The following is a 27,476-nucleotide window of genomic DNA, read 5'->3' on the forward strand; positions in this document are numbered from 1 at the left end:
AACAAGTTCCTGTCGAAGGAGAGGGAGGGGGCCCCCTCGACAATGGGGGAGTGTCTTTTCTAAAGCCCTTTTCTAAAGCATTCAGATAGAAAAGTGTAAATAATGAAAGGCTGGCGAGGCAAAGGCCGGTCCCTGGGAGCATGCCTTTGGATTCCATTCAAGCCGACCGCTTGCCGGAGTTTTCCTGGTCTGCAGAAGCCGAGCAGTTCAACGAGGTTAGCAAAGAGCTCTTCCTTTCCCTCTGTCTTAGAAAAGAAAACCCAACGGCTGACTTTGACTTGTTCACTGAAGTTGCATCCTTGTTGTTCTTTACCTCTTCTCCGCCCGGATTCTGTTCACCAAGGTTGTTAAGGCCCTATTACCTTGTCGGATTTTTGGTTTTTGTTTTCCACCCCAGAGTGGGGGGGGGGGGGGAGATAACAATGATGTCGGGTAAATGGCTCAACCTAAAAGCAGATGATTGAACAGCTCTGCAATGTAGATGGAGCAACCTGACATTCCTTTTGAAGGATTTGGAGCCACTATTTTAGGTTGGCAGAAGGCAGGGGGAGGCATCTAAAACAGGTAAGCGCTGGTTTTTTAAAAAATAAAATAAATAAAACCCACATTTATTTCAATGTGCTTTCCTATGATACCTCAATTGCTAAAACACTACCTAACTTTGCATATCAGTTGTTGGGACCACATGGAATTGACACTACCTAACACCCGGGAGTATATTTTTAAGAGCGTAACTTTATACGGGATCACTGGCTATAAAAACTATGGCAGTTCATCAGATTTCTGTTACGTTTGAACCGATGGGTAAGGTTGTCTCTAGGGGGGCTTTGCAAATTCTGATAGCAAGCAATCCTGACCCACATACCATGTATTAACGTGTGGATGTCAGAATGTCGATGTCCTTTGGATTTCACGTTCTCCTGAATGTCATGGTGCTGTGTTTGGCTCAGAGAGAGTGTTGAAAAGATGCATGTCTTTGAATTTTGTGTTTTAAAAAAGACGTTCAGAAATTCCAATTTTGTAAGAAAAAACTTGCTGCAAGTAAAGTATTTGGATGTAGGCTTCAATGCAGAGTTGTTGTCAGTGGCGTAGCGTGGGGGGTGCAGGGGGGGCCGGCCGCACCGGGCGCAACATCTGGGGTTAGGGGGCGCAAATCCACGGGTTAGGGGGCGCAAATCCACGGGTTAGGGGGCACAAATTACTTGCCTCTGGTTGTTGTTGTTGTTTTAAAAATGGAGATTAATACAGAAATGGCACAGAATGGACTTGTGAATTCAGAGGAGACACTGACCAGAAACTGATCCATCTATCCCTAATTATATCTTGACTTTCCACATCAGTGGGTGGACAGGGAAGGGCTGTAGCTCAGTGGTTAGAGCATCTGCTTTGCGTGCAGAAGGTTCCAGATTCAATCCTGGCATCTCCATGCTCCTGAAACCCTGGAGACCTGTTGCCAGGAAGTGTTGACTAGCAGCTGCCAACGTTGTGCCTTTGAGATGTGGTTGGAGCATAGTTTCCATCATCCCTCACCTTGGTCATTCTAGCTGGGGCTGGTGGGAGTTGTGGTCCAACATGATCTGGAGGGTAGCAGGTCGGCTACCCCTGTTGTAGAGAATAAGGGGAATCAATGATCTGACTCACAATAAGGTAGCTTCCTCTGTTCTTTCCTGGGAGAGGCTATAGGCCAGTGGTCAATTCGAGCTTTGCACCCTGAAGGTCATAAATTCAATCCTAGGCATCTCCAGGTCTCCTCTTCTTCTTCTTGGATCTCACATAGTAGGGTTGGAAAGGTCGCTGTGACCTTGGGGAGCTATAGCTAGATGCAAATAGTCCTGGGCAAAGTGGACAAACGGCTTGACACAAAATGAAAAGTGCTTCATCTGTCGTGTGGCTTGATTTTGGTGACAAACGTTGATGAACAGATGTTGACTTTGCACTTTGGAAAAGTATAGAAAGGCTTGCAAGGTTTGTGGCTGCAGAAAGGAATTAATGTATTTTGTGGGGGGCGGAATGCAATGAAGGAGCATTTATCACCCTCACATTTCTTTGCTCACTCCTTTGGCGATTGCTGTGTGTTTTAGCTTTGCATCTGATTCCCCCCCCCCACACTCCCCCAATAATCTGGGGTGCCACAACCAAAAAAGACCCTGTCACTGGTCAATTCCTGCATGGGCTTCAAGTTACAAGAGATGAGATCCCGACTCAACATCAGGAAGAACTTCTGATAGTAAGAGCTGTTTGACAAGTGGAACGGTCTCCCTCAGGAGGTGTTGGACTCTCCTTCCTTGGAGGTTTTCAAGCAGAGATTGGATGGCCATCTGTTAGTCATGTGTGAGATTCTGGCACTGCAGGGGGTTGGACTAGATGACCCTGGGGTCCCTTCCACCTCTATAATCTAGGATTCTATAGTTATTTTGGATGAGGTGGGGGCATGGAGGAACCCTAAGAATTTTGGGTTTTTTCTTTCCAGAAACAGGGCTGTGAGCTGAGTTTCTGGGACTGGAAGCAAAATTCCTGGGCTATGCATCTTCTCTCTATATATACATATATAGATTTTTACAAATAATTTCCAAAAATCATATAATATACTTTCTTATCTTATACAACATTTTGGACTTCCATCAACCGCATCTGAAGATTTTCCAATCTTTTTCACTTAATCTACATTTCTTAATTTCTCTATTACTTTTAATTATCCTTAACTAATAACTCTCTTCATAATCTTCTCTGCAATACTTCACATAATCCCCCTTACAGAACTTCTTGGAGTCCTACTAGCGTAATCTGTTTATTACAATGGCTTTTCAAATACAGTGGTACCTCAGGTTACATACACTTCAGGTTTACATATGCTTCAGGTTACAGACTCCGCTAACCCAGAAATAGTACCTCAGGTACTTTGCTTCAGGATGAGAACAGAAATCGTGCAGCAGCAGTGCGGCGGCAGCAGGAGGCCCCATTAGCTAAAGGGGTGCTTCAGGTTAAGAACAGTTTCAGGTTAAGAACAGACCTCCGGAACAAATTAAGTTCTTAACCCGAGGTACCACTGTAATTCAAATATTTACTCCAGTCCTCTGAGAATCTCTGATCCCGCAAGTTTTGGATCCTTCCTGTCATCTTATCTAATTCTGCATAGTCCATTAATTTCATCTGTGGGGCTGTGCATCTTCTCAGATGTATATCTCTACTCTTGAACTGCTATTTTGCATCTGGTTCTGCTTGGGAGATCTCTGAAGGTTGGGCCTTGTGATTCTACTACAGACAGTGGTTAGTGTATGTGACGTTAACATATGAGAGTGCTGGAGGTGAAATAGTTAAACAGGTTACCCAATCAGAACCCAGGGGGCGGAGTCAGAGGGACTATAAAACCAGCTCTGGGAGAGGCAAAGGGTGGAGTTCGTTGGGAGTTGGGTGGTTGGTTGGAGTGGGAGTGAATTGGGATAGAGTCTGTGGGTAGTTTGAGTTAGTGTTGCGAAATAAGCTGAGTCAGGACCAGTTAGGAGCTAGGAAGACAAGTAAATATCTGAGAGGTGGTTTAGTGAGTGAGAGCAGGTAGCGGAAGTTATAGGTCTGGATAGGCACCCCATGATTGTAATTGACCCATACCATTTATGAAACCACACGCTTGTTAAACTGCAATAAATAAACAGAAGTTTATGTTCCAGTTTAACCCTGACTGGACTCAGTATTCTACCAGGTAGGGCCTGGGTGGTGGCAGTGAGAAATAAAGTGGTGGCACAGGGATCATTAGATGTTGAAACGTCCGGGGACCCTGTGTGATCGCCACAGTGTGTTGGACTAGGAGCCGGGAGGCCAGGGTTCAAATGCCCACTCAAATGCGAAACTGGCTGGGTGACCTTGGGCCAGTCCCTGCCTCTCAGCCTAACCTACTTTGCAGGGTTGCTGTGGGGCTTAAATGAGAAGGGGGAGAGAACCACGTCCGCCACCTTGAGCTCCTTGGAGGAAAAGGTGAGATATAAATGCAAGAAATAAATGTCTAAACAGCAAACCTTTGAACGAGAAGATTAGCCTTAGCACTGCTGCTGTCTGCTTAGTCCCCTCCCTCTCCTGTCTTGTTTCTTTGCGATGCATAAAGCAGAGTTTAGAAAATAATGTTGCCACTCTGGGAGATGCGTTTTGCGTGTTAATGGGGTTGACATTTTATCAGGATGAAGGTTTGAAAGTGGTATAGCAAGCAGAATCTCAGGCAGAAATAGTGAATTAAAATAAATGTCAAGGCTTGATTATTCCCCCTTGTGACACACTTTCCTTATTACAATGTGCATTATTGTGATTTTTATTTTTTTTTAAAAGAGAACAGGAAAATAATCAGTCATGATGCAAACCCAACCTCAGCAGCAGTTCATACCTTCAGGAGGGTCATGTGAAAAAAAAATATTACTCTTCCATGGGAGAAAACAACCCCAAAACTCTCTGTGCAACTAAGTTATACTCAGAGTGGAGTGACTTGAAAATCTATGGACCTGAGTGAGTCATCTCCTTTAATTTCAGTGGGTTTTACTCTGAGTAGAACTGATGTTGGACAAAACTCACTGAAAACTAGCATGTTAAGGGTTCAAGGTGGTATAGCAGTAAGTGTCGGACTAGGACCTGGAAGACCAGGGTTCGAATCCCCACTCAGCTGTGAAGCTCTGAACCTTGAGCCAGACACTCACTCTCATCTTAACTTTACAGGGTTGTTGTGGGGATTAAATGAGTGGAGGGAGAACCACCAAGACCACCAAGACCATATAATACTGGTCCTGAAAGACCTACATTGGCTCCCAGTACATTCTGAGCACAATTCAAAGTGTTAGTGCTGACCTTGAAAGCCCTAAACGGCCTCGGCCCAGTAGACCTGAAGGAGCGTCTCCACCCCCATTGTTCTGCCCAGACACTGAGATCCAGCTCCGAGGGCCTTCTGGTGGTTCCCTCACTACAAGAAGTGAGGTTACAGGGAACCAGACAGAGGGCCTTCTCGGTGGTGGTGCCCGCCCTGTGGAACGCCCTCCCATTAGATGTCAAGGAAATAAACAACTACCTGACTTTTAGAAGACATCTGAAGGCAGCCCTGTTCAGGGAAGTTTTTAACATTTGATGTTTTAACGTGTTTTTAATATTCTGTTGGGAGCCGCCCAGAGTGGCTGGGGAAACCCAGCCAGATGGGCAGGGTATAAATAATAAATTATTATAATTATAATTATATTCATCTATACCACCTTGTGCTCCTTGGAGAAAATGCACAAATGATATATATCTGTATAAACACCCCAACCCCACCCCACTAAAATTAAGATTCAAAACCCGGCACTTTGAATTGAGCCCAGAAACTAATTGGTAGCATTATGTGCTCAGATTTGTCTTCCCCGGTGAGCAACCTGGCCGCCTAATTCTGCACCAGCTGCAGTTTCCGAACCATCTTAAGGGGCAGCTCCACATAGCAACACATTGCAGTAATCTAACCTAGAGGTAACCAGAGCATAGACAACAGAAATTATGCTGCCCTTGTCCAGATGGATGCACAGCTAGGCCATAGCTAGTGTAAGTCATTTTGTGTCACTGAGACCACTTGAGCCTCGGGGACAGTAATAGAAGAAGAAGAGTTAGGATTTGATATCCCATTTTATCACTACCCGAAGGAGTCTCAAAGTGGCCAACAATCTCCTTTCCCTTCCTCCCCCACAACAAACACTCTGTGAGGTGAGTGGGGCTGAGAGACTTCAAAGAAGTGTGACTAGCCCAAGGTCACACAGCAGCTGCATGTGGAGGAGCGGGGAAGCGGACCCGGTTCGCCAGATTACGAGTCCACTGCTCTTAACCGCTACACCACACTGGCTCCAGAAGTGCCCCCAATGTACACACCTGCTCCTTTGGAGGAAGTGAACCCCATTCAGAGCAGGGCACACCCACCTCACCCAGTCTAGGGAGCCACCAGCAAGTCCCTCCGTCTTTTCTGGGTTGAGCTTCAGTTTATTTGCTCTCGTCCAGTCCATTATGAAGGCAAGACATCAGTCCATCAATCCACTGCCACACCTGCAGATGCAAAGGAGAAGTAGAAATCCGGATATTGCCGACAATGTACCCCGAAGCTCTGGATGACCCCTCTTAGTGGTTTCATCAGATGTTGAACAGCCAGGGAGTATGAAACTGAGTCCTGCAAAACCCCACACTCCATGGGGCCAAACAATACAGGCAATGACCATTTTAGGCACATCTGATGCATGTGCACATCACGCCGAACCCAGAAGTGATCCGGAAACATCACCAAAAGGGATGTGGCAGGGTTTTTGTGGGCTTTTCCCATGGCATTTCAAATATACACAATTTCACTTAAATGTGCGGTGCCTTGGAACTTAAATGGGGAGCTGCCTATATCCCCCAAGAACCATCTTCTGGAAGTGTCGCCATATAGCTCAGTTGGTTAGAGCGCAGTGCTGATAACACCAAGGCTGCAGGTTCGATCCCTGCATGGGACAGCTGCGTATTCCTGCATTGCGGGGGGTCGGACCATACAGTCCTCGGGGTCCCTTCCGACTCTACAACTCCACGATTCTCTATGATTCTAAGTATAATCAGAACCATGGCAAAGCGGTGTCAACTCTCCACAGCTCAGACAGCCGCTTCACAACGATATCTCCCCATGTCTTCAACCCGGCCTAAACCCCGGTCGAAATGAATCTAGAAAATCAGTTTCCTCCAAGAGAGCTTGGATCAGGCCTGCAACCCCCTTCCTGCTCAAGCCGGCTGGGGCTGATGGGAATTGTAGTCCCAAATTTCTGGAAAGCGCCAAGCAAACAAAGACAGCCTTAAACCAATACAGCTACCCTTCAAGTTGATGCGAGGGGGTCCCATGGAAGCTGTACAAAAGGAGAGCAAACTTCTAAACCAGTCACTGGCGGGTGGGAATACAAGTCCTGTTGACCGCGAGGGGTTAAAGCCGACCCCCTTATGTCAGGGCAAAACCTATTCCCAAGCTTTCCCATTGTTTGAGTTGGAGGGTCTGCATTGTGTTCCGCCTTATTTGCTACTTTGGTGATCAGAGGATTTGTTTGTTTAGCTTTCGAGTCAAACCGAATCTTTGTGTTCCTCCCGCAGTTCCAGTTTCCCAGCTGCACTTTTCAGCCCTTCCACACTCTGCAACCCTCTCTCCCCAGCCACCGCCACCCCTGAACTTTCTCAGTTTAGATTCCCAGAAGTTTCTGCCTATATCTGTTTTAATCAGCAAGGTGGTCAGGAGGCCATTAGATCTGATTGAGATCAGCTTTGCTTTCACCTTCATGTATCTGCATATCTCTTCCTTTAATCTTTCCTCCTCCTTTTGCTTGCCCAGAGTGTAATTATCCGGCCTTCGTTATGGTAGTTACTGTGTGTCTTCCGTATCTCACTGTATCTGCCCTGGCTGCAGCTAACAATGCAAATTCCTGAAGCTCGCAGAAAGTTAAAAGAACAGGGGAAAGTCTTGTGGTACCTCAAAAGACTAATAACTTGAAGCTGTAACCCTTTTACACCAGGCAGGGGGTCCCTTTTCACCCCAAGTGGCACATTACCTCACAGGCAACTTTTGGGGTGCCACATGGGCAGGAGAAAAGTGGCTGGAGCCACAGGTGTAACTCTTACCTTTAAACAATAGGCTACATTCCAGCCATAGAGGCCAGAGATTTCTCTGTATAGAATCAAACAATCAGAACCAGTGAAGGCGGTGAAGGTCCTGTGTGAGTGTCTGGAGGTGGTTGGAAGATGGATGGCGGCTAACAGATTGAGGTTGAATCCTGACAAGACAGAAGTACTGTTTTGGGGGGACAGTAGCGGGTGGGTGTGGGGGACTCCCTGGTCCTGAATGGGGTAACTGTGCCCCTGAATGATCAGGTGCGCAGCCTGGGAGTCATTCTGGACTCACAGCTGTCCATGGAGGCACAGGTCAATTCTGTGTCCAGGGCAGCTGTTTATCAGCTCCATCTGGTACGCAGGCTGAGACCCTACCTGCCCGTGGACTGTCTCGCCAGAGTGGTGCATGCTCTAGTAATCTCTTGCTTGGACTACTGCAATGCGCTCTATGTGGGGCTACCTTTGAAGGTGACCCGGAAACTACAGCTAATCCAGAATGTGGCAGCTAGACTGGTGACTGGGAGCAGCCGCCGAGACCACATAACACCGATCTTGAAAGACCTACACTGGATCCTAGTACGTTTCTGAGCACAATTCAAAGTGTTGCTGCTGACCTTTAAAGCCCTAAATGGCCTCGGTTCTGTATACCTGAAGGAGTGTCTCCACCCCCATCGTTCTGCCTGGACACTGAGGTCCAGCTCCGAGGGCCTTCTGGCAGTTCCCTCACTGCGAAAAGTGAAGGTACAGGGAACCAGGCAGAGGGCATTCTCGGTAGTGGCACCCTCCCACCAGATGTCAAAGAGCAAAACAACTCTTTGACATCTGAAGGCAGCCCTTTTTAGGGAAGCTTTTAGTGTCTAATAGATAATTGTATTTTAATATTCTGTTGGAAGCCGCCCAGAGTGGCCGGGGAAACCCTGCCAGATGGGCAGCGTATAAATAATAAATTATTATTATTATTATTATTATTATTATTATTATTATTATTTAGAGTTGGAAGGGAGCCCAAGGGCCCTCCAGTCCGCTAAAGCATCCACGACAGATGACCATCCAACCTCTGCTTAAAAACCTTCAAGGAAGGAGAGCCCACCACCTTCCAAGGGAGAGAGTTCCACCGTCAAACAGCTCTCACTATCAGAGAGTTCTTCCTGATGTGGAGTCGGAATCTCCTTTCTTGTAACTTGGAAGCCATTAGTTTGTGCCCTGCCCCCCATTGTCCCCCCAAGACTAACGGATGCCCAGCGAGGGCAAGGAGTCTGAATGGGTGATTTGGCATACCAAAGGGCAGAAGTCTATTTCGATAGACAGAAGTGTGATCAGCACAAAAATCTCGTTTAAAAATAAGAGATTTTATGTAGTGAGATCAGTCCGCATTAAATGTTTGTGTGGACCACCCACCCACCCAGCACAACATACATCAGAGGTGCAGAGATAGAAAGGTACATATACAGGGTGAGTCTTTTAAAAGAAGCCCTGTGGAACATGTGGACTCTGTATCCACGGGGCCCCTTTTAAAGAACTCACCCTGTATAAGGAGGGTGTGATATGCAAGACGGGGTGAGCTCCCATTGCTTTTCCCCCAGTTCCTGCCAACCTTGCAGTTTATTAAATAAATAGGTACCACGGCGGCAGGAAGGTTAATGGCGTTTCCATTCGCTCTGGCACTCATCACGGTCCTCTGCGCACCAGAAGCGGTTTAGTCCTGCTGGCCACAGGACCCAGAAGAGCTGTCTACGGACAAACGCTGGCTCCCTTGGCCTGAAAGCGCTGCACTCCATAGTTGAATTCGATGAGACTTAACCTTTTACCTTTACAGTCATACCTCGGGTTAAATATGCTTCAGGTTGAGCACTTTTGGGTTGCACTCCGCGGCGACCCGGAAGTAACTGAACGTCTTACTTCCGGGTATCACCACTCGCGCATGCGCAGACGCTCAAAATGACGTCACGCGCATGCATGGAAGCGGTGAATCATGAAGCACGCACAAGCAGACGTGGGTTACGTTCGCTTCAGGATGGGAACGGAGATCCGGAACAGATCCCGTTCGTATCCAGAGGTACCACTGTACTGATATCCAAGAAGTGGCCAGAGAAGAATATTTGCAGAAGAAAATGAACCATCTCTGGCAAGGCTGAACTGTTAGTCCAGTGGCTCATCTTAGTAAATCAGCAAAGGTTCATTGTTGTTGGTCTGAAGTTTTTTCGGCACTGATAGAGTACACAATGTTTCTAATATGTAATTCCTGGTTGATTTAGGCTAGAAGGGATGAGGGGGCAGGATTCAGTTCAGTCCACATTTAAAGACAAATCTTATCTGTTTGGAACTTTCCAAAACAGCGTGTGAACTGAACACAACTGCCTTTTGAAATCTGCGCTGCTCTGAGTTTTGCATTTTAGTTGTCTAGCCACGTAATGTGTGGAAAAGGGTGTTTACAAGAGTATCGTGTGCATGAAATGCATATATTGGTGAAAATAACGTTATGATTAGGGAGTTTCCTTGCAAAAATTAGGTAAAAATGCATTAAGAGATCTCTATTTTAGAAATTCACACCCAAATGCTGGTGAATTTTCATGGGGAATTTTGGAAGGAAATAAATCACTAACTGATGTGAAAATGTGGAGAACCAAATTCGAGATTGGAAGAATGAAACAGAAATTGATAGTTTCACACATCTCTAGCAGTTAGTAAATGCAACCCCCCCCCCAAAAAAAAAACCCCACCACTTGATTGGATAAGATCGGACAAAGGAAGAGCTGCGGTGGTTTGTCTTTCCTTGCTTTTTTTCTGCCTTCATGACTACAAGGAAGATAAAACACACAGAGAATGAACTATAAATAGTCTAGCTAGCAAAAGGGAAGAGAACTTGCATCATTAATGAATATGCGCTGGAAACATTCCGCTGGAGCAGAACTTAAAACATTTGCTTACATCAAAGTAGAGAACGATCAAAAGCTACAAGCTTCCCTGAAGGCTTTCATACAAAACCCCCAAAAAGGGGGAAAGAAAAGAAAGCCAAAGAGAGAGAGAGAGAAAGAAATTGGCTCTGCCTCTGTTATACTAGATGTATTGTATAAATGAAAATTAGTGTAAACAGACTGGAGATAACAATATATTAAATGTGTGCGATTTATATAGCTTGGAGGAAGACGATAATTGCAAAAGCCACAGGAGAGATGCATCTCCACACTTAAGTTGATTTCATCTTTTCAGTATTTATAAAGGGAGGATGGGGTAGAGAGGGCGGGGAGGAACCCAGAGACAGAATGATGAGCTGCTATAAAAATATCGGCTGCTTCAACGGTGTCTGCAACTAGAGAGAATGCTTGGCCCCTTGGGAACGGCTCTGGGACCCCAAACAGATGGGAGGCCCCACCGGTTATGTGCTTTCTAGAAATGGTGTAGAGATTGAGTGACTTAACATCCTTTCTTGTTTCCCCCTGAGGAGCAACGATCGGACACACGCTAAAATGCGCACACACGGTCTTCAAACAAAAACATCTTGGAGATCCCAGGCCACAGGGAGGTTAGGCTGGCCTCAACCAGAGCCAGAGCTTTTTCGGCTGTGGCCCCAATCTGGTGGAACGCTCTGTCACAAGAAACCAGGGCCCTGCGGGACTTGACATCTTTCCGCAGGGCCTGCAAGACAGAGCTGTTCCACCAGGCCTTTGGCCAAGGCATAGTCTGACCCCCTCCTTTGGTAATCCTCACAGAACTCTAGCCCAATTGGTTGCCATGAATCCGATTTGAATTAATTTTATAATGAAATGATTTTAGAATGTGCATCATTTTATTGTTGTTAGCCGCTCTGAGCCTGGCTTCGGCTGGGGAGAGCGGGATATAAATAAAATTTTATTATTGTTATTATTTAAGGCACAGTTCTGAGAACATCAAGCAGAGAAAGTTTCGCTGAGAGCAAATCACAATTTCACCTCAAGGAGGAAAGGGGCCTTGGAAATGTGACAGCAGGGGCGAAGGAAGGGGTTGCGGTGGGTGTGGGCCACCCCGGGTGTCACCACTGAGGGGGGTTGACAAAATGGTGGGCGTCACTCAACACAGGGCCTGCAGTGCGCCCGAGCCACACGTCTGTCCTGGGAGACACGCTGTGGCTTGGACACGCTCAGGCTCCACTCTGCCCAAACAGTCCGCCTGCTGCCTCCCCTCGGTTGTGGGGCAGCTGAGTGGGAGGAGGCAGGCAGACTCCGAAGGCCCCACGGTGTGCCCCGCCCTCGCCTGAACCCCTATGGGTGGCTCGCCCCACCCCTGGGTGTGCTGCCCAAGCGCCCAATCAGGTTCCTCCGCCTCTGCGTGACAGCGACTGCAGTCAGAAATGTCAGAGCCTTGTCCAGCTGCCCTCGCAGGGCAGAAGGCCACGCAGAATTTTCTCCACATATTTACCACCGTTTTTTTAGTGGGGTGCCTCTCTTTCTCTCTCTCTCCCTCTCTCTCATGCTCTAGTGGGGAGAAAGGAGCATCGACATGATATACTGGGATGGGCTATTGCAGGGGTGGGGAACTGGATCTGAATGGCAGGTTGGATCCTTATCCGTATCCTGGACCGCCTCTCCTGGTATGCCCCGCAGAGGACCTTAAGGTCCACAAATGACAACACTTTGGAGGTCCCGAGCCTCAAAGAGGTTAGATTGGTTTCAACTAGGGCCAGGGCCTTTTCAGTCCTGGCCCCGACGTGGTGGAACGCTCTGTCACAAGAGACTACAGCCCTGTGGGACCTGACGTCTTTCCACAGGGCCTGGAAGACAGAGCTGTTCCGCCTGGCCTTTGGTTTGGACTCGGTCTGCCCCTTATGTTTCCCTCCCCTTATGGTCTTGATTTATTGGCTATTTTAAAATGAGGCTGCATTTTAAATTGCATTTTAACCTGTATTTTAAATTTGTCCCCCCCCATCTTTCCCCCCTATTATGTTTTTACTGTGATTTTATTGGTGTTAGCTGCCCTGAGCCCGGCTCTGGCCAAGGAGAGTGGGGTATAAATAAAATCACACACCCCTGTGGGCCAGGTTTAATAGGTGGGCGGGGTTGCCCACATATCAATCACCTCACTGCATCATGATGTCACATGGCCATTTCTGCCCACCCACTTTGAAATCAAATGCACCGCTTGCAAAGGACTTTAGAAGACCTTGTGGGGTACTTTTTAAGGGGTCACTTAAGACCCGGCAACCGAGGAAAGCAATGACCAACCTAGACAGCATCTTAAAAAGTAGAGACATCACCTTGCCAACAAAGGTCTGTATAGTAAAAGCTATGGTTTTCCCAGTAGTGATGTATGGAAGTGAGAGCTGGACCATAAAGAAGGCTGATCGTCGAAGAATTGATGCTTTTGAATTATGGTGCTGGAGGAGACTCTTGACAGTCCCATGGACTGCAAGATGATCAAACCTATCCATTCTGAAGGAAATCAGCCCTGATTGCTCACTGGAAGGACAGATCGTGAAGCTGAGGCTCCAATACTTTGGCCACCTCATGAGAAGGGAAGACTCCCTGGAAAAGACCCTGATGTTGGGAAAGATGGAGGGCACAAGGAGAAGGGGATGGCAGAGGACGAGATGGTTGGATAGTGTCTTCGAAGCTACAAACATGAGTCTGACTAAACTGCGGGAGGCAGTGGAAGACAGAAGTGCCTGGCGTGCTCTGGTCCAGGGGGTCACGAAGAGTCGGACACAACTAAACGACTAAACAACAACAACAAGACCCGGCAACCAGCGGACGGACAGGTGTAGCAGAGCCCATTAAAAAGCCCTCCACAAGCTGATTGCCCAGCCTTGTGGAGTTCTTTGCAAGGGGCTGTGCAGCCAGCAGACCCCTTTCCTCTGTGCCAGGTCTTTATGTGCCCCACACCTGGTGCCATATATGACATGAGGTGTAGGGCAGGGGGCCCTACAGGCCAGAGCTTCCCAAGTAGCCACTGTATGCGGCACTAATGGATAGCTGGCCAACTCTTTGGCCAACTCTGCGTATTGTAATTAGACAGGCTCCGGTGGATTGAGCGGGCAAGATCAATAGGGGATCCAATGGTCAAGATGGTGTTCTCTAAACAGTGGTACCTCGGGTTACAGACGCTTCAGGTTACAGACTCCACTAACCCAGAAATAGTACCTTGGGTTAAGAATTTTGCTTCAGGATGAGAACAGAAATTGCGCATTGGTGGCAGCAGAAGGCCCCGTTAGCTAAAGTGGTGCTTCAGGTTAAGAACAGTTTCAGGTTAAGAACAGACCTCCGGAACAAATTAAGTTCTTAACCCGAGGTACCACTGTATGTGCTGTAGAGGGAAGTAAGGGGCATGTGCAGATCGTCCACCTGGGAAAGTAGCCAGTCTAGGAAAAGGGAAAACTCTGGTCCTAAACCTCCATTGCCTTGCGGGGAATCTTTGGGTGAAGAAAAGGCTCTATTATTATTTATTGAATTTATACCCGGGGGTCTCAGGGCGGTTCACAGAATGCATAGATCTGGAGTGGAGTCCCTAAGACGGTTGGATTTCACCTTGTACGTCTCCTTCCGGCAACTCCTGCAGCCAAGCCTGGTGCAAACGTTTTGCTCCCCTTTCCTTTGGACCTCAGCGAGGCTGAGAGCGGGGTCTTGTCATCTAGGCAGCCCAAGACCTCCCTACACACAGCCCTGTCATGCGCCCCAGGGAAGTTACTTTGGTGCTGCTAATGCAGCGGTTTGACTTCACCCCGGGGGCACACTCCATTGTCTCGAGACAGACAGATGTCAACAACAACCCAGATCCAGATTGTCAGCTGATTATTTGGATGCAACCCACAACATACGACATGGATCAACTTAGGCTTATTTGACAACTTAAAAGAGGGTTAAACCCTGGAACTTTGGCCTCCAAAGTGGATGTTCTGCCGCTGAGCTATCACCCAAGTTTTCTTCCTTCACTTTCTGCCCACCATCACAAAGCAAAGGGGGTTTTGTGAGTCCTTAAAGACACACACACAAAAAAAAAATTGGGGGGGGAGTAGGAGGGAGGGAGATTTGTGCCAGTTTGTAATGACATTGCAGCTCTCTGCAGACATGTAAGAGATCAAGAGATGCTTTTTAAAATGTTAACATGATTGTAAAAAGGAAGGAAGGAAGGAAAGGAGGGAGGAAGCAATCTCCAGAGGGGAGCTGTGAAATGTTTTGATTTGACAACGCCATGAGATTCTAATTTTTTTCTTCTGCAAGAACCAGGGTAGACAGCTTGCAAGCCTTTTAATCCGAAGAATGGTTTCTTTCTTAAATACTCTTCAATAATGCTCATGTTGTTTGGCTGATTTCCAGAGCTTTGTGTAATAGCCCGAAAGCAGTGCTTAGAGGTGCAATCTACAACATTTCCTTGCCCTGGACTCACTCTATACACCTCATGTTTCCTCATCTATACTGTGTTTCTAGACAGATGTTGCATTTCATTGTACCATATGATGGGGATGATGCAAATGTCTGAACGCACCTGGTCACCTGCGGCGAGGGGAAAAAGTAATCTACAGGCGACCAGGCAAGGGGAACTTTACAAACTTTACACACTTTATTATTATTATTATTATTAAAGATTTTCTTGTTTTACAGAAGTATGTGTAATGTCTCTCATATTTTTTCCATGTAACATTTTTACAAATCTGTTTCATTTGTTGAGACATTAGGGGGAAGATGGGTGAGGGTGGGGGTGGGTGGCGATGTTTCTATTTTGCTTAATGTATGTAGGGTTTGGTGTCAGCGTTGCTCGTGCAGGTTCTCTGATATTCACTTGTGTTCCTTTGGTGGTGAGAGAGGTTGGGGTTGGCCTAGGGTGTGGTTGTTTGTTTGTGATTGGCTGTGGTGATCTTTGTTTTTGTGTGTGAGTGGGGTGGGTGGCTGTTTTGGATCAGGTTAGCCATATTGATTTGTATGCTGTTGGTGGATTATTGTCATTGTCTTGTTGGGCTGTGTATGTGATAAAGGGGAGCCATACCGGGGTAAAGGCGTCTTCTTCTGTTTGTCCCAGTGTCAGTTTCAGTTTATTGGTTAATTTTTCTAGTAGGGCTGTTTCTCATACTATTTGGTATTGGCTACACACTTTAAAAATCTGCAAATGATTGGAAATAAGTGGCATTAGCAACAAAAGTTAATAAGAATATGCAAAAATGAATTGATAAATGGATGAAAATATAGAGTTATAATATGTTAAGATATAGAGTTAAGATAAATGAAAGAGGGTAAGGATTTGCTGATTTGATTATTTAAATGGGAATACAAAAAGGGGAGGTGTGAGGGAGTCAAGGAAACAAGTTAAATGAGTTTAAAGTTACAAAAACGGATTTGTTTTTAATTCTTTTTGTATCTATTTGTTTTTTGAATTCTGTATTTTTATTTTTATTTTTTCTTTCTTTTATCTATCTTTTTGTATCTTTTTTATTATACGACTTTTTGGTTTATTTCTGTAAACTTATGTTTTTGTAAAACTTCAATAAATATTTTGGGGGAAAAAAATCTGCAAATGGCTTAGGCCTGGTCTACAATTTAATTGAATTAGGTAGTGGAATTGGCCTTGCCGCTCTGTCAGGAGGCTACAATTTTTGAATATCCTCTTCTGTAAAAGCCCCTTTACCACAGTTGTCAACCCAATTTCAACCAACTTGGGCCCCACAATCATCAGGTGAGGCCTTGTTGATGGTGCCACCACTTGGGGATGCCCAGTTGGCATTGACCCATGACAGGACTGGAATGCCCTGTGCTGTGTGAGAGAGACTTTTGAGCATTAGATGGCTGAAATACACTGAAAGGCCCCATGCAATGCTTCTGAAGTCCAATAGTTCAACTGTTTGGTTGGGCATCAAAAGTGGCAGCACGTCTTGCGTAGGAACTACCGACGATCAGCTGATCATCAGCATTCAGAAGCCCCAAGCACCAGGCTTCTGAAGCGCTGGTGATCAGCTAATTGTTAAGGCTTCAAAGGATGACATAGGTCTCTTTTGGAAGTCCCATCCAAAGAGCCTTGCACATCACTTCAAAGTTCTAAGGACCAACTGATGACTGGACTTCAAAGTGCAGGCTTGCAAGTAGGTGCTTTGAAGTCCCGGCAATCAGCTGATCCATCAGCACTTCAAAGCACCTTGCAAAAAAAAAAAAAAAAGCCCTGTGCTGTGCCTTGAAGTCCTACCAGCCAGCTGGTTGTTGGGGCTTCAGGGTTCCACACCACCCAATTTCATTGTGACATACAGTGATTGACAGGTGTGCAGCCCTGCCCAGCTTTCAAATTTGGCCTACAGGCAGGAGGGGGAGATAGGGGTCTGGCCCACCAGCCGGATCCTATTCCTCATGCCTGTATACGTTTTTTTGTGTACACCAAAAAGGACAGAAAGAAATCAATTATCTGTAAGGTGTTAAGGAGCCCCAGATTCAGAATAAGATTTCAGATATAGGCACAGCAGGTTGCAGGAGACCCTTAAAACGCAGAACAAAACAACCTCTGACTTCTTCAACCTCTGATACAAAGCCCTTCCTGGACTTTTCAAACAGATCCTGAAGTTTTTTTAAAAAAAAACCAACTGCAAATAAGTCGAAACGAGCAGCAGGTGTTGCTTAGGGATTAGGAAGTGAGGTAACCTGCCCTAAGGCAAGACTTTGCAGCTCTGTGGGACATTCCTGGCGAAATGTATTGTTCAAAAAATCACAATAATTTAAGGTAAGGAAACAGAGGCAGCCTCATTCTGTAGCTTCGCCTGCTAAGCACTAAAACCCTCTTTCCCCACCCCTGAGGCAGAGTCGTGCGATCTAAAACCAAGATGAGTTTGCGTTGCTTTTACAAACTTGATACTTCAAATCCATACCTCCTTGTTCCCTTAATTCCACTGCCTTCCATCTTTCCGGAAAGACAAGAGATGTTCACAAGGCGCATTTGGTGTCGAGATCGCAGCGGCTGGGATATAACTTATCTTTATCCGGAAGTTGGCAATAGAGGTGGGTAAGCTTGTGGAGGGGTTATCTTTCATATGCCAAAGCTTGAGCTATAACCTTTCGCGATTTAAAAGATGTCTCCCTTGACTGACTTCTTTCTAGCTCTGGCAGAAAACAAAAGAGGGAATGCGAGACCATGAGCTGAACTTAAAAAGCAGGCCTGGAATGTTTTAGTAGCTGTCTCAGCACTGTTTAAAAGAAGGAGGATGGGCTTTTTAGCTCAAAACGAAGCCCTCCAGATGTTGCTAGACTGTAGACATCTTCAAGCTGCTGTTTTATCATGGGTGTATTCTGTAGCATGTCACTGATGCATTAACAGTGCATTTGTGCTGCATTTATCTTCTTCTTTGGTGATCCCTTGTAGCCGAGTAAGATTGTCTTCCATAAAAACAGTTTTAACAGTGAGTTCATAAGTGACTGTGGAGACCAGTTCTGGATCCACACGTCCTTCCACAGTGGGGACATTGGTTTCTGGGTGGGTGTTGATCATGGTGAGGGTTTGCCAAGCATGCCTTCCTCTTAGCATGTTTCTCCCTTGCGTCCTGAGTTCGAGTGTCTTCAAAGCCCACGACACCTTTGGTAAAAGCTGTTCTCCAATTGGAGCACTCGCAGGCCAGTATTTACCAGTTGTCGGTGTTTATACTACATTTTTTAAAGATTTATCTTGAGAGAGTCTTTAAACCTCTTTTGTTGACCACCGACATTACGCTTTCCATTTTCAAGTTCGGAATAGAGTAGTTGCTTTGGAAGACGATAATCAGGCATCAGCACAACATGGCCAGTCCAACGAAGTTGATATTGAAGAATCATTGCTTCAATACTGGATTTATACAGGACCATCCAGCCATCACCCCATTCTGTCAGCTGCTCTGCAATGCTCCCCCAATGAAGGACATAAATGTTTGTTTGTTTATTACCTGCCCTTCACCCTAAGGCCCCAGGGCAGGTTACCGCAATTAGAACAATATTAAAAACAATTTCAAACAAGGTTGCTGCTTTCAGCCCACAAGCGATAATGTAATTTGTTATGCTTCCCCTCCATTTGCTTGATGTTTGCATTGAAGTGAATGGGGTGAAATAACATAGTGGCATTGCAATGCACATAATTAATTCAATAAATTACATGTGTTACAACATTTCACCACCGGGGGCAGCGAAAGCGAGTAACATTGGTTTTGGCGGAATTGCAGTGGAACGGAAACAGGGCTGCATGTGGCAGGTGCAGGGCAGAAAGGAAAATTCTTAGGCTCTCTAATTCACCCTGTTTTTCTCTGTATATTTCCCCCCATCTCTGCCCCTGCAGCTATTATATATGTAAGGCAAAAGTGTGGCTGCCGGCAGCATAATTGAAAGTTAAGATTTGGACACAGCAGGGGCTATGCTCATTAATCAATTGCTCTTGTCTTACTGTGCACTCTGATTATCCCTCTCCAGGAGAAGGTCTAAAAATAAGGCCCATAGAAAATCGAAAATCAATCTGTGGCCCGTGCTTCTCTTCATATGTATAACTTGCACGGTAATAAACTTCGGTTTGAAGTTTAGCCCTGCTGAGTTTTTAAAAAAACCAGTATTTGTCTCTTTCTGTGCCGAGAGATCAGAGATTTTCTTATGCGGCATTCTTTTTCATGCATTGTACTATACCGGGTGTTGAAGGAAAGATTTGCTTAAGAACAACAACACGTTATCAAGGAAATTGGTCTTTGCAGTCCAGGATTAGGTCTTCAGTAAATAGCCAATTTGTCTAGAAGTAGCCTAAGGCATAGCCTTAGTCTATGAGCACTTTGGGCTTTTTTGGGCAAATGTTTGCAATGTGTGTGATCCAGGACTGCAAATAACATGCTTAAGAACTTCACATCTTTAGTAGAGAGCATTCTGTCAAAGGCGGTAATAAAGAGCTACCCACGGGCATCAATAATTTGGCTTCCCTGGACCTTTCTGGTTCTTTTCCCAGTCTTTGGCCCAAGAAAGGCCATGCAGAGAGGTTGTGCATCAACAATTGACCCTCTATGGGTCACAGAAAGAGTTCCCAGCACCTGTTGTCCCCTACACTCTCTGTGCTGATAGTTTAACTAAGCCAATGGCTAGGGAGAGTTCACAAAGTACCAGTGTGTGCTTATGTCACATCCTATATGTTGTTGTTGTTTAGTCGTGTCCAACTCTTCGTGACCCCATGGACCAGAGCATGCCAGGCACTCCTGTCTTCCCCTGCCTCCCACAGTTTGGTCAAACTCATGCTGGTGGCTTCGAGAACACTATCCAACCATCTCATCCTCTGTCATCCCCTTCTCCTTGTGCCCTCCATCTTTCCCAACATCAGGGTCTTCTCCAGGGACTCTTCTCTTCTCATGAGGTGGCCAAAGTATTGGAGCCTCAGCTTCAGGATCTGTCCTTCCAGTGAGCACTCAGGGCTGATTTCCATAAGAATGGATAGGTTTGATCTTCTTGCTGTCCATGCGACTCTCAAGAGTCTCCTCCAGCACCAGAATTCAAAAGCATCAATTCTTCGGCAATCAACCTTTTTTATGGTCCAGCTCTCACTACTGGGAAAACCATAGCTTTAACTATACTATCCTATATATCCTATATATACATCCTATATATCATACCCTAATGTAGTGGCTCCTAGAAGCTGTCAGCAAGCAACAGCAACCACACCCCAGGCTGGCTAAACCAGGTGAGGATAGCCGATGGGTCTCAAACCCTGCATGTGAAGACAGGCTCTGGTGGATTGAGCAGAGAACAGGATGCTGGAGTAAGGTAAAGGTAAAGGTACCCCTGCCCGTACGGGCCAGTCTTGACAGACTCTAGGGTTGTGCGCTCATCTCACTCTATAGGCCGGGAGCCAGCGCTGTCCACAGACACTTCCGGGTCATGTGGCCAGCGTGACAAGCTGCATCTGGCGAGCCAGCACAGCACACGGAACGCCGTTTACCTTCCCGCTGTTAAGCGGTCCCTATTGATCTACTTGCACCCGGTGGTGCTTTCGAACTGCTAGGTTGGCAGGCGCTGGGACCGAACGATGGGAGCGCACCCCGCTGCGGGGATTCGAACCGCTGACCATGCGATCGGCAAGTCCTAGGTGCTGAGGTTTTACCCACAGCGCCACCCGCGTCCCTCAGATGCTGGAGTAGATTGGCCATTGTCTTGATCCTGCAGGCTATTCTTACATTCTCCTCTTGCATACAAAACGGCTTTCTACTGAGATTAGCTCACTATTGTCCACCCGGACTGCCTGCAGCTCTCAAAACTCTTGAATAAGGTCTTCTCCGCTGCTGCCAACTGAAATCCTTAAAGAGCAAGCAGGGATCTAAGTTCTCTGACTGCCTACATTGCAACGGCTAAAACACCTCCCCTAGCCGTGCATGAATTTATGAAGCATTCCTACAGCATTAACTCGGTACTTCTGTGTTTAAAAATGTTGCAATTTTCCAAAGTCCTGTCCAGGGATATCTACAGAGCTATTTTGCTCACGGGGGGCTCAGTGTTATAATAAATCTGCTAAGCCAACTGTGCATTCCTTGGGTTTCTGTGAAGAGTGCCCAGCTTACTGGGGATATTGCCTATTCAGCTGCTGACGAAAGTGTCTTCTCAGCATGCTGGCTCGTGACATCCCAATGTCCACCTCGTCCCCTCCACCCCTTTTGCATAAGAACATAAGAAGGTGCCATTGGCAAAAGTGGACCCTCTCCCAAGCACCCATCCAATGCACTTTGGAGGGTGGTGGGACACAGAGAAGAGTCTCATTGAGCAAATTCAACATGTGGATGACTTCTTTACATAGCCAGGTTCCCAGCTGTTTAGGCCACAGATGAGGAGCCTGTGCCCCCCCGATGTTCCTGGACTACAGCTCCCATCATCCCTGACCATTGGCCATGCTGTTTGGGAGCCCCAACAACATCTAGAGGGCCGCAGGCTTAGGGCTTTCAATGTAAGAACAGGGCACAGAAACAAACTGGAAGCGGAATATGCTAAATATTCAGTATACCTGAAGGAGCATTTCCACCCCCATTGTTGGTCCAGCTCTGAGGGCCTTCTGGCAGTTCCCTCCCTGCGAGAAGTGAGGTTGCAGGGAACCAGGCAGAGGGCCTTCTCGGTGGTGGTTCCTGCCCTGTGGAACGCCCTCCCACCAGATGTCAAGGAAATAAACAACTATCCGACTTTTAGAAGACATCTGAAGGCAGCCCTGTTTAGGGAAGTTGTTAATGTTTGATGTTTTATCGTGTTTTTATAATTCTGTTGGGAGCCACCCAGAGTGGCTGGGGAAACCCAGCCAGATGGGCGGGGTATAAATAATAAATTATTATAATTATTTTCATGTACACCAACTTTAGCTCCTTGGAGAAAATGCACAAATCACACACACACACACACACACACACACACACACATATATATATATATATCTGTATAAACAACTCAACCCCACCCCACTAAAATTCAGATTCAAAACCCAGCACTTTGAATTCAGCCCAGAAACTAATTGATGCTTTATTGTGTTTTTAATATTCTGTTGGGAGCCACCCAGAGTGGCTGGGGAAACCTAGCCAGATGGGTGGGGTATGAATAAATTATTATCATTATTATTTATTAAATAGGTGTGATGTGGTCTGAAAGTGAGTCCCATCAGAATTCTAGCTACACTTCTCGAATCATAAGTGCAGAACCTGACTTTTGTCCCTGTTTGCAGAGAACATATGCTGACATTTCTGAACACTTTGCACAGGCAGCCCCATGTCACTGGCATGAAACTAAACACTGGAGGCTGCTATGTTAGGGCAAAGGGGGCACTGCACCCATCAACCTTCATCCCCCACCTGCCTGCCAAATTCCTGACAACCAGCCCAGGCATGTGGCGGAACCCCCCTCCCGTGCCTCAGAGTTGCCCTTATAGAACTCAGCCGGGAGGAAGAGGATGGGGACAAAACTAGAATCAGATGGCTCTGCCAACCGTTGCTTCTGGTGCCAGCTACTGTCAAACTACCTGCCAGGGGCGTAGCTCTGTTTGCCAGCACCTGGGGTGGGCGCCGAGCGTGCTCACCTAGCTCTTGCCACCGACGCCACAGAGCGGGTGCTCACACGCTGTGCAGGAACAGGACACAGAGAGTGGAGGGCATCCTCCATGATCCCCAACCCTCACTGCTGGAGCCAGGCAGGGCTGGCAAAACAAGGATCTCTGTGGGGACACCAGGTTTGCACCCCATGCTCCTGGGGCAACGGCTCTCCTGGCACCCCTACACTACTGCTCCCTGCCTTCCCTTACAGAGCTAATAGGCACCAGCCACCACTGGAAGCAACCAATCTGTTGTTGTTGTTGTTTAGTCATGTCCGACTCTTCGTGACCCCCTGGGCCAGAGCACGCCAGGCACTCCTGTCTTCCACTGCCTCCCGCAGTTTGGTCAAACTCATGCTGGTAGCTTCGAGAACACTGTCCAACCATCTCGTCCTCTGTCGTCCCCTTCTCCTTGTACCCTCCATCTTTCCCAACATCAGGATCTTTTCCAGGGAGTCTTCTCTTCTCATGAGGTGGCCAAAGTATTGGAGCCTCAGCTTCACGATCTGTCCTTCCAGTGAGCACTCAGGGCTGATTTCCTTCAGAATGGATCGGTTTAATCTTCTTGCAGTCCATGGGACTCTCAAGAGTCTCCTCCAGGACCATAATTCAAAAGCATCAATTCTTCGGCGATCAGACCAAATCAGGTGTAAAGGTTGCCACCTGAATTTTTGCAGGGCTGCTAAGGCAAGCGAAGCCATGGGCTGATAACATCATGCCACACACTGAGTTTCCCTAGACATCTGGGAGGGGGCTGTGGCGCTTGCCCTCCTAGGTGCGTGACATCATACTGGGTTCATAAGGAAAGAGTTAACTAATTGTAAAATGACTGACCAATGGGAACCCAAGGGGCAGATTTAACTGTGTATAAGGTTTAAGCACAGAGGGTTTTTTGGAGGAGTTAGAGTGGTTGAGAAGACAGTCTGGAGTTAGACGAGAGAGGGAAGATAAGTCTGTGGGTTGGGCTAGTCTGGTGTGAGAGAGGGAGAGAATTTGTTAAGAGGAGTCCGTCAAACAGTTGAGATAATCAGTCAGAAGGTATTAGGAAGGTATAGGCCAATAAAGAAACTAAAGTTAAGATACTGACAGGAATATTATCTGAGAAACCATAAACTTGTTAATGTTTGTAAAATAAACTTGTTGGGTTTTTTGTTCACTTTTAACAACTGTCTGGACTCAGTGTTTTACCAGAGAGTAACTGGTTGGTGGCAGTGAGGAAGCGATCACAGTGGTGGCACAGGGATCAATAGACCGTTAAACGTCCGGGGACCCTGTGTGATTGCCACAGGGGCGATTGTGGGGACCGAATACTAGACACAGGTATTTTTAAACGCCTGCAATGTCTAGTCCCAGATTTGGATTTGTTAACGTCTTTTCCTGACGTTTATGTGGAATGCTGCTTTGGAACCCAATGAGAGGATGGCGAGGCAACAGATTATTGGATTCTATATAATCCATGAAGCGACGTGTTCCAGATCAGAAACTTTAGGTTTTCCAACACATTTTTTATGAGGGAAAATTTTTCATATAACTCATTTGGTAGGAATGTTCTCCATTTCCTGGTAGGTTTTTATGCTTTCCTTTGTTGCTGCTTCACTTATTACACAGTCACTAATGGCAATTGCAGAGACCGGCTTTGTAGATGCTGGCATGACACATGGGTTTTCTTGCCATGGGGAAATCTTCCTATAGAGCGGGCCTCGTGGAAGCAGCCGTTGGAGGGGGAATTCGCTCCTGTGCTCGAAAGTCAGGTGCTTTGACCGTAAACTTGAAAATGACCAAGCCAAACGCCGCTTTCGTGAGGTCTAGTGGCGTGCCCTGCCAAAAAAAGGGTTTGAAATATTAATTCTAAAATAACAAGGAAGCAGATAGGAGCACACTTGATTTGTTTATCGGGAGCATATACTATAAAAAATGGACCAGTTGTCCTTCTTAATAGCTTGCCACGTCCTTATACAGAACGCACTGTAAAAGATGGTTGGTTTTCCCTTCCAGAACATTCCGATCTGATTGCCTCACGGACGCCGTTTCTTTGATGTTGAAGACAGAGACGAGAGGGCCATGGATGTGAAAGAAAGGAAGCCATATCGTTCTCTGACCAGGCGCCGGGATGCAGAGCGCCGCTACACCAGCTCGTCCGCAGAGAGCGAGGACAGCAAGATACCTCAGAAGTCGTACAGCTCCAGCGAGACTCTGAAGGCTTACGACCAGGACTCCAGGCTGACGTACGGCAACCGGGTGAAAGAAATGGTGCACCAGGAAGTGGACGAGTACTGCCGAACAGGTATGGTTCTTGCACCCTGGCCTCCTTGAAGTTGGGCAGTTGGGGAGGGCGCTCAAAGTTTTTTTCCATCTATTCCTGGACTGCCTTTCCACCCAAAGTAGCCCAGGCGGTAAAACTCCCAAACGTGAAAACCAAACATTTAACATAAAATGGAAAAAAAGCATATTTATAACCTTGAAACACCATCCAAAAACATTTGGAACAGTAGTTTCCAATTGGTGGTCCACAGACCCCAAGGGGTCTGCATGACCCACCCAGGGGGCACGTGGCACTGTCCCAAATTGGGACATTCCATTGGGGGGGACATGCTCTCGTGCGAGATCGCAGTGCCCCAAAATGCTCACTTTTTAGTCACCATGATCTCATGGCAGGTCACACACACGGCACTGGGACATGTCAGAGGGTATGGTGGCAGGGACGTGGGTGGCACTGTGGTGTTGTCTAAACCACTGAGCCTCTTGGGCTTGCCAATCAGATGGTTGGCAATTCGAATCCCCACAATGGGGTGAGCTCCCGTTGCTTCTGCCCAGACACTGAGCTCCAGCTCCGAGGGCCTTCTGGCGGTTCCCTCACTGTGAGAAGCAAAGCTACAGGGAACCAAGCAGAGGGCCTTCTCGGTAGTGGCGCCCACCCTGTGGAACGCCCTCCCATCAGATGTCAAGGAAATAATTACCTGACCTTTAGAAGACATCTGAAGGCAGCCCTGCTCAGGGAAGTTTTTAATGTGTGACATTTTAATGTATTTTTAATCTTTGTTGGAAGCTGCCCAGGGTGGCTGGGGAAACCCAGCCAGATGGGAGGGGTACAAATAATAAATTATTATTATTATTATTATTATTATTATTATTATTATTATTATGAGGGAAGAAGGAATTATTTGGCTGAGGTTAGGGATGTGAGAGAACACTGACTAAAAAGGGAGCAGGAATTGCCAGTACGGGCCACATGATCTCCTGCAATGATTTTGCAAAGTTTTTTGCAAATAAAATCGCTCAGATTCGGGAAGAAGTAGACTCCACCATGGGTGGGAGAGTGCTAGAGTCCTGTCTAGTCAAGTTGTGTGGGATCAGTTCCAATCTGTTACCTCCGAGGGTGTGGACAGGCTGCTTGGACGAGTGAAGCCAGCCACCTGTCTCCTGGATCCTTGCCCATCCTGGCTTATAAAAGCTAGCCGGGAAGGACTGGGTGATGGGCTTCGTGGGGTGGTGAATGCTTCCCTCCGTGAGGGAGCCTTCCCAGACCCGCTGAAAGAGGCGGTTATTAAACCGCTTCTTAAAAAACCATCTTTAGATGCGGCCACGATGGCCAATTATCGCCCAGTCTCAAATCTTCCATTCTTGGGCAAGGTGATTGAGCAAGTGGTTGCTGAACAACTCCAGGCACGCCTGGAAGAAGCGGACCATTTGGATCCCTTCCAGTCGGGATTTAGGCCTCAACATGGGACTGAAACTGCCTTGGTCGCACTGGTTGATGATCTCCGGCGGGCTAGGGACAAAGGTGAGAGCTGTTTCCTAGTTCTGCTGGATCTCTCAGCGGCGTTTGATACCATCGACCATAACATCCTTCTGGACCGTCTTGAGGGGCTGGGAGCTGGGGGCACTGTCATACAGTGGTTCCGCTCCTTCCTCCTGGGCCATGTTCAGAAAGTGGTGGGGGGGGATGAGTGTTCAGACCCCTGGGCTCTCACTTGTGGGGTGCCTCAGGGTTTTGTCATCTCCCCCATGCTTTTCAACATTTACATGCAGCCACTGGGAGAGATCATCAGGAGGTTTGGGCTGGGTGTTCATCAGTATGCGGATGATACCCAGCTCTTCCTCTCTTTTAATCAGAACCTGTGAAGGCGGTAAAGGTGAAGGTCCTGTGTGAGTGTTTGGAAGCGGTTGGAGGATGGATGGCGGCTAACAGATTGAGGTTGAATCCTGACAAGACAGAAGTACTGTTTTGGGGGGACAGGAGGCGGGCAGGTGTGGAGGATTCCCTGGTCCTGAATGGGGTAACTGTGCCCCTGAAGGACCAGGTGCGCAGCCTGGGAGTCATTTTGGACTTACAGCTGTCCATGGAGGCACAGGTCAAATCTGTATCCAGGGCAGCTGTTTACCAGCTCCATCTGGTACGTAGGCTGAGACCCTATCTGCCTGCAGACTGTCTCGCCAGAGTAATACATGCTCTGGTTATCTCCCACTTGGACTACTGCAATGCGCTCTACGTGGGGCTACCTTTGAAGGTGACCCGGAAACTACAACTAATCTAGAATGTGGCAGCTAGACTGGTGACTGGGAGCGGCCGCCGAGACCATATAACACCGGTCTTGAAAGACCTACATTGGCTCCCAGTACGTTTCCGAGCACAATTCAAAGTGTTGGTGCTGACCTTTAAAGCCCTAAACGGCCTCGGTCCAGTATATCTGAAGGAGCGTCTCCTCCCCCATCATTCTGCCCGGATACTGAGGTCCAGCTCCGAGGGCCTTCTGGCGGTTCCTTCACTGCGAGAGGCCAAGTTACAGGGAACCAGGCAGAGGGCCTTCTCGGTAGTGGCGCCCGCCCTGTGGAATTCCCTCCCATCAGATGTCAAAGCGATAAACATCTACCTGACATTCAGA

General features: G+C 47.1%; 1 protein-coding gene across 14 annotated transcripts in view; it reads left to right on the top strand.

Annotated features, from left to right (window-relative positions):
* The window catches only part of TENM4 (teneurin transmembrane protein 4), a 645,582-nt gene that overhangs the window by 261,702 nt on the left and 356,404 nt on the right, over positions 1 to 27,476 (top strand). For all 14 annotated transcript variants that reach the window (XM_083609383.1, XM_083609392.1, XM_083609393.1 and 11 more), the window contains one exon: positions 24,589 to 24,877. In XM_083609383.1, coding sequence (XP_083465509.1) covers positions 24,655 to 24,877 — 223 coding nt within the window. In that variant the 5' untranslated portion in view covers positions 24,589 to 24,654. The remainder of the gene's footprint in view (positions 1 to 24,588; positions 24,878 to 27,476) is intronic.

Source organism: Podarcis filfolensis, assembly GCF_964270895.1.
Source record: "Podarcis filfolensis genome assembly, chromosome: 4".
Classification (NCBI taxonomy): Eukaryota; Metazoa; Chordata; class Lepidosauria; order Squamata; family Lacertidae; genus Podarcis; species Podarcis filfolensis.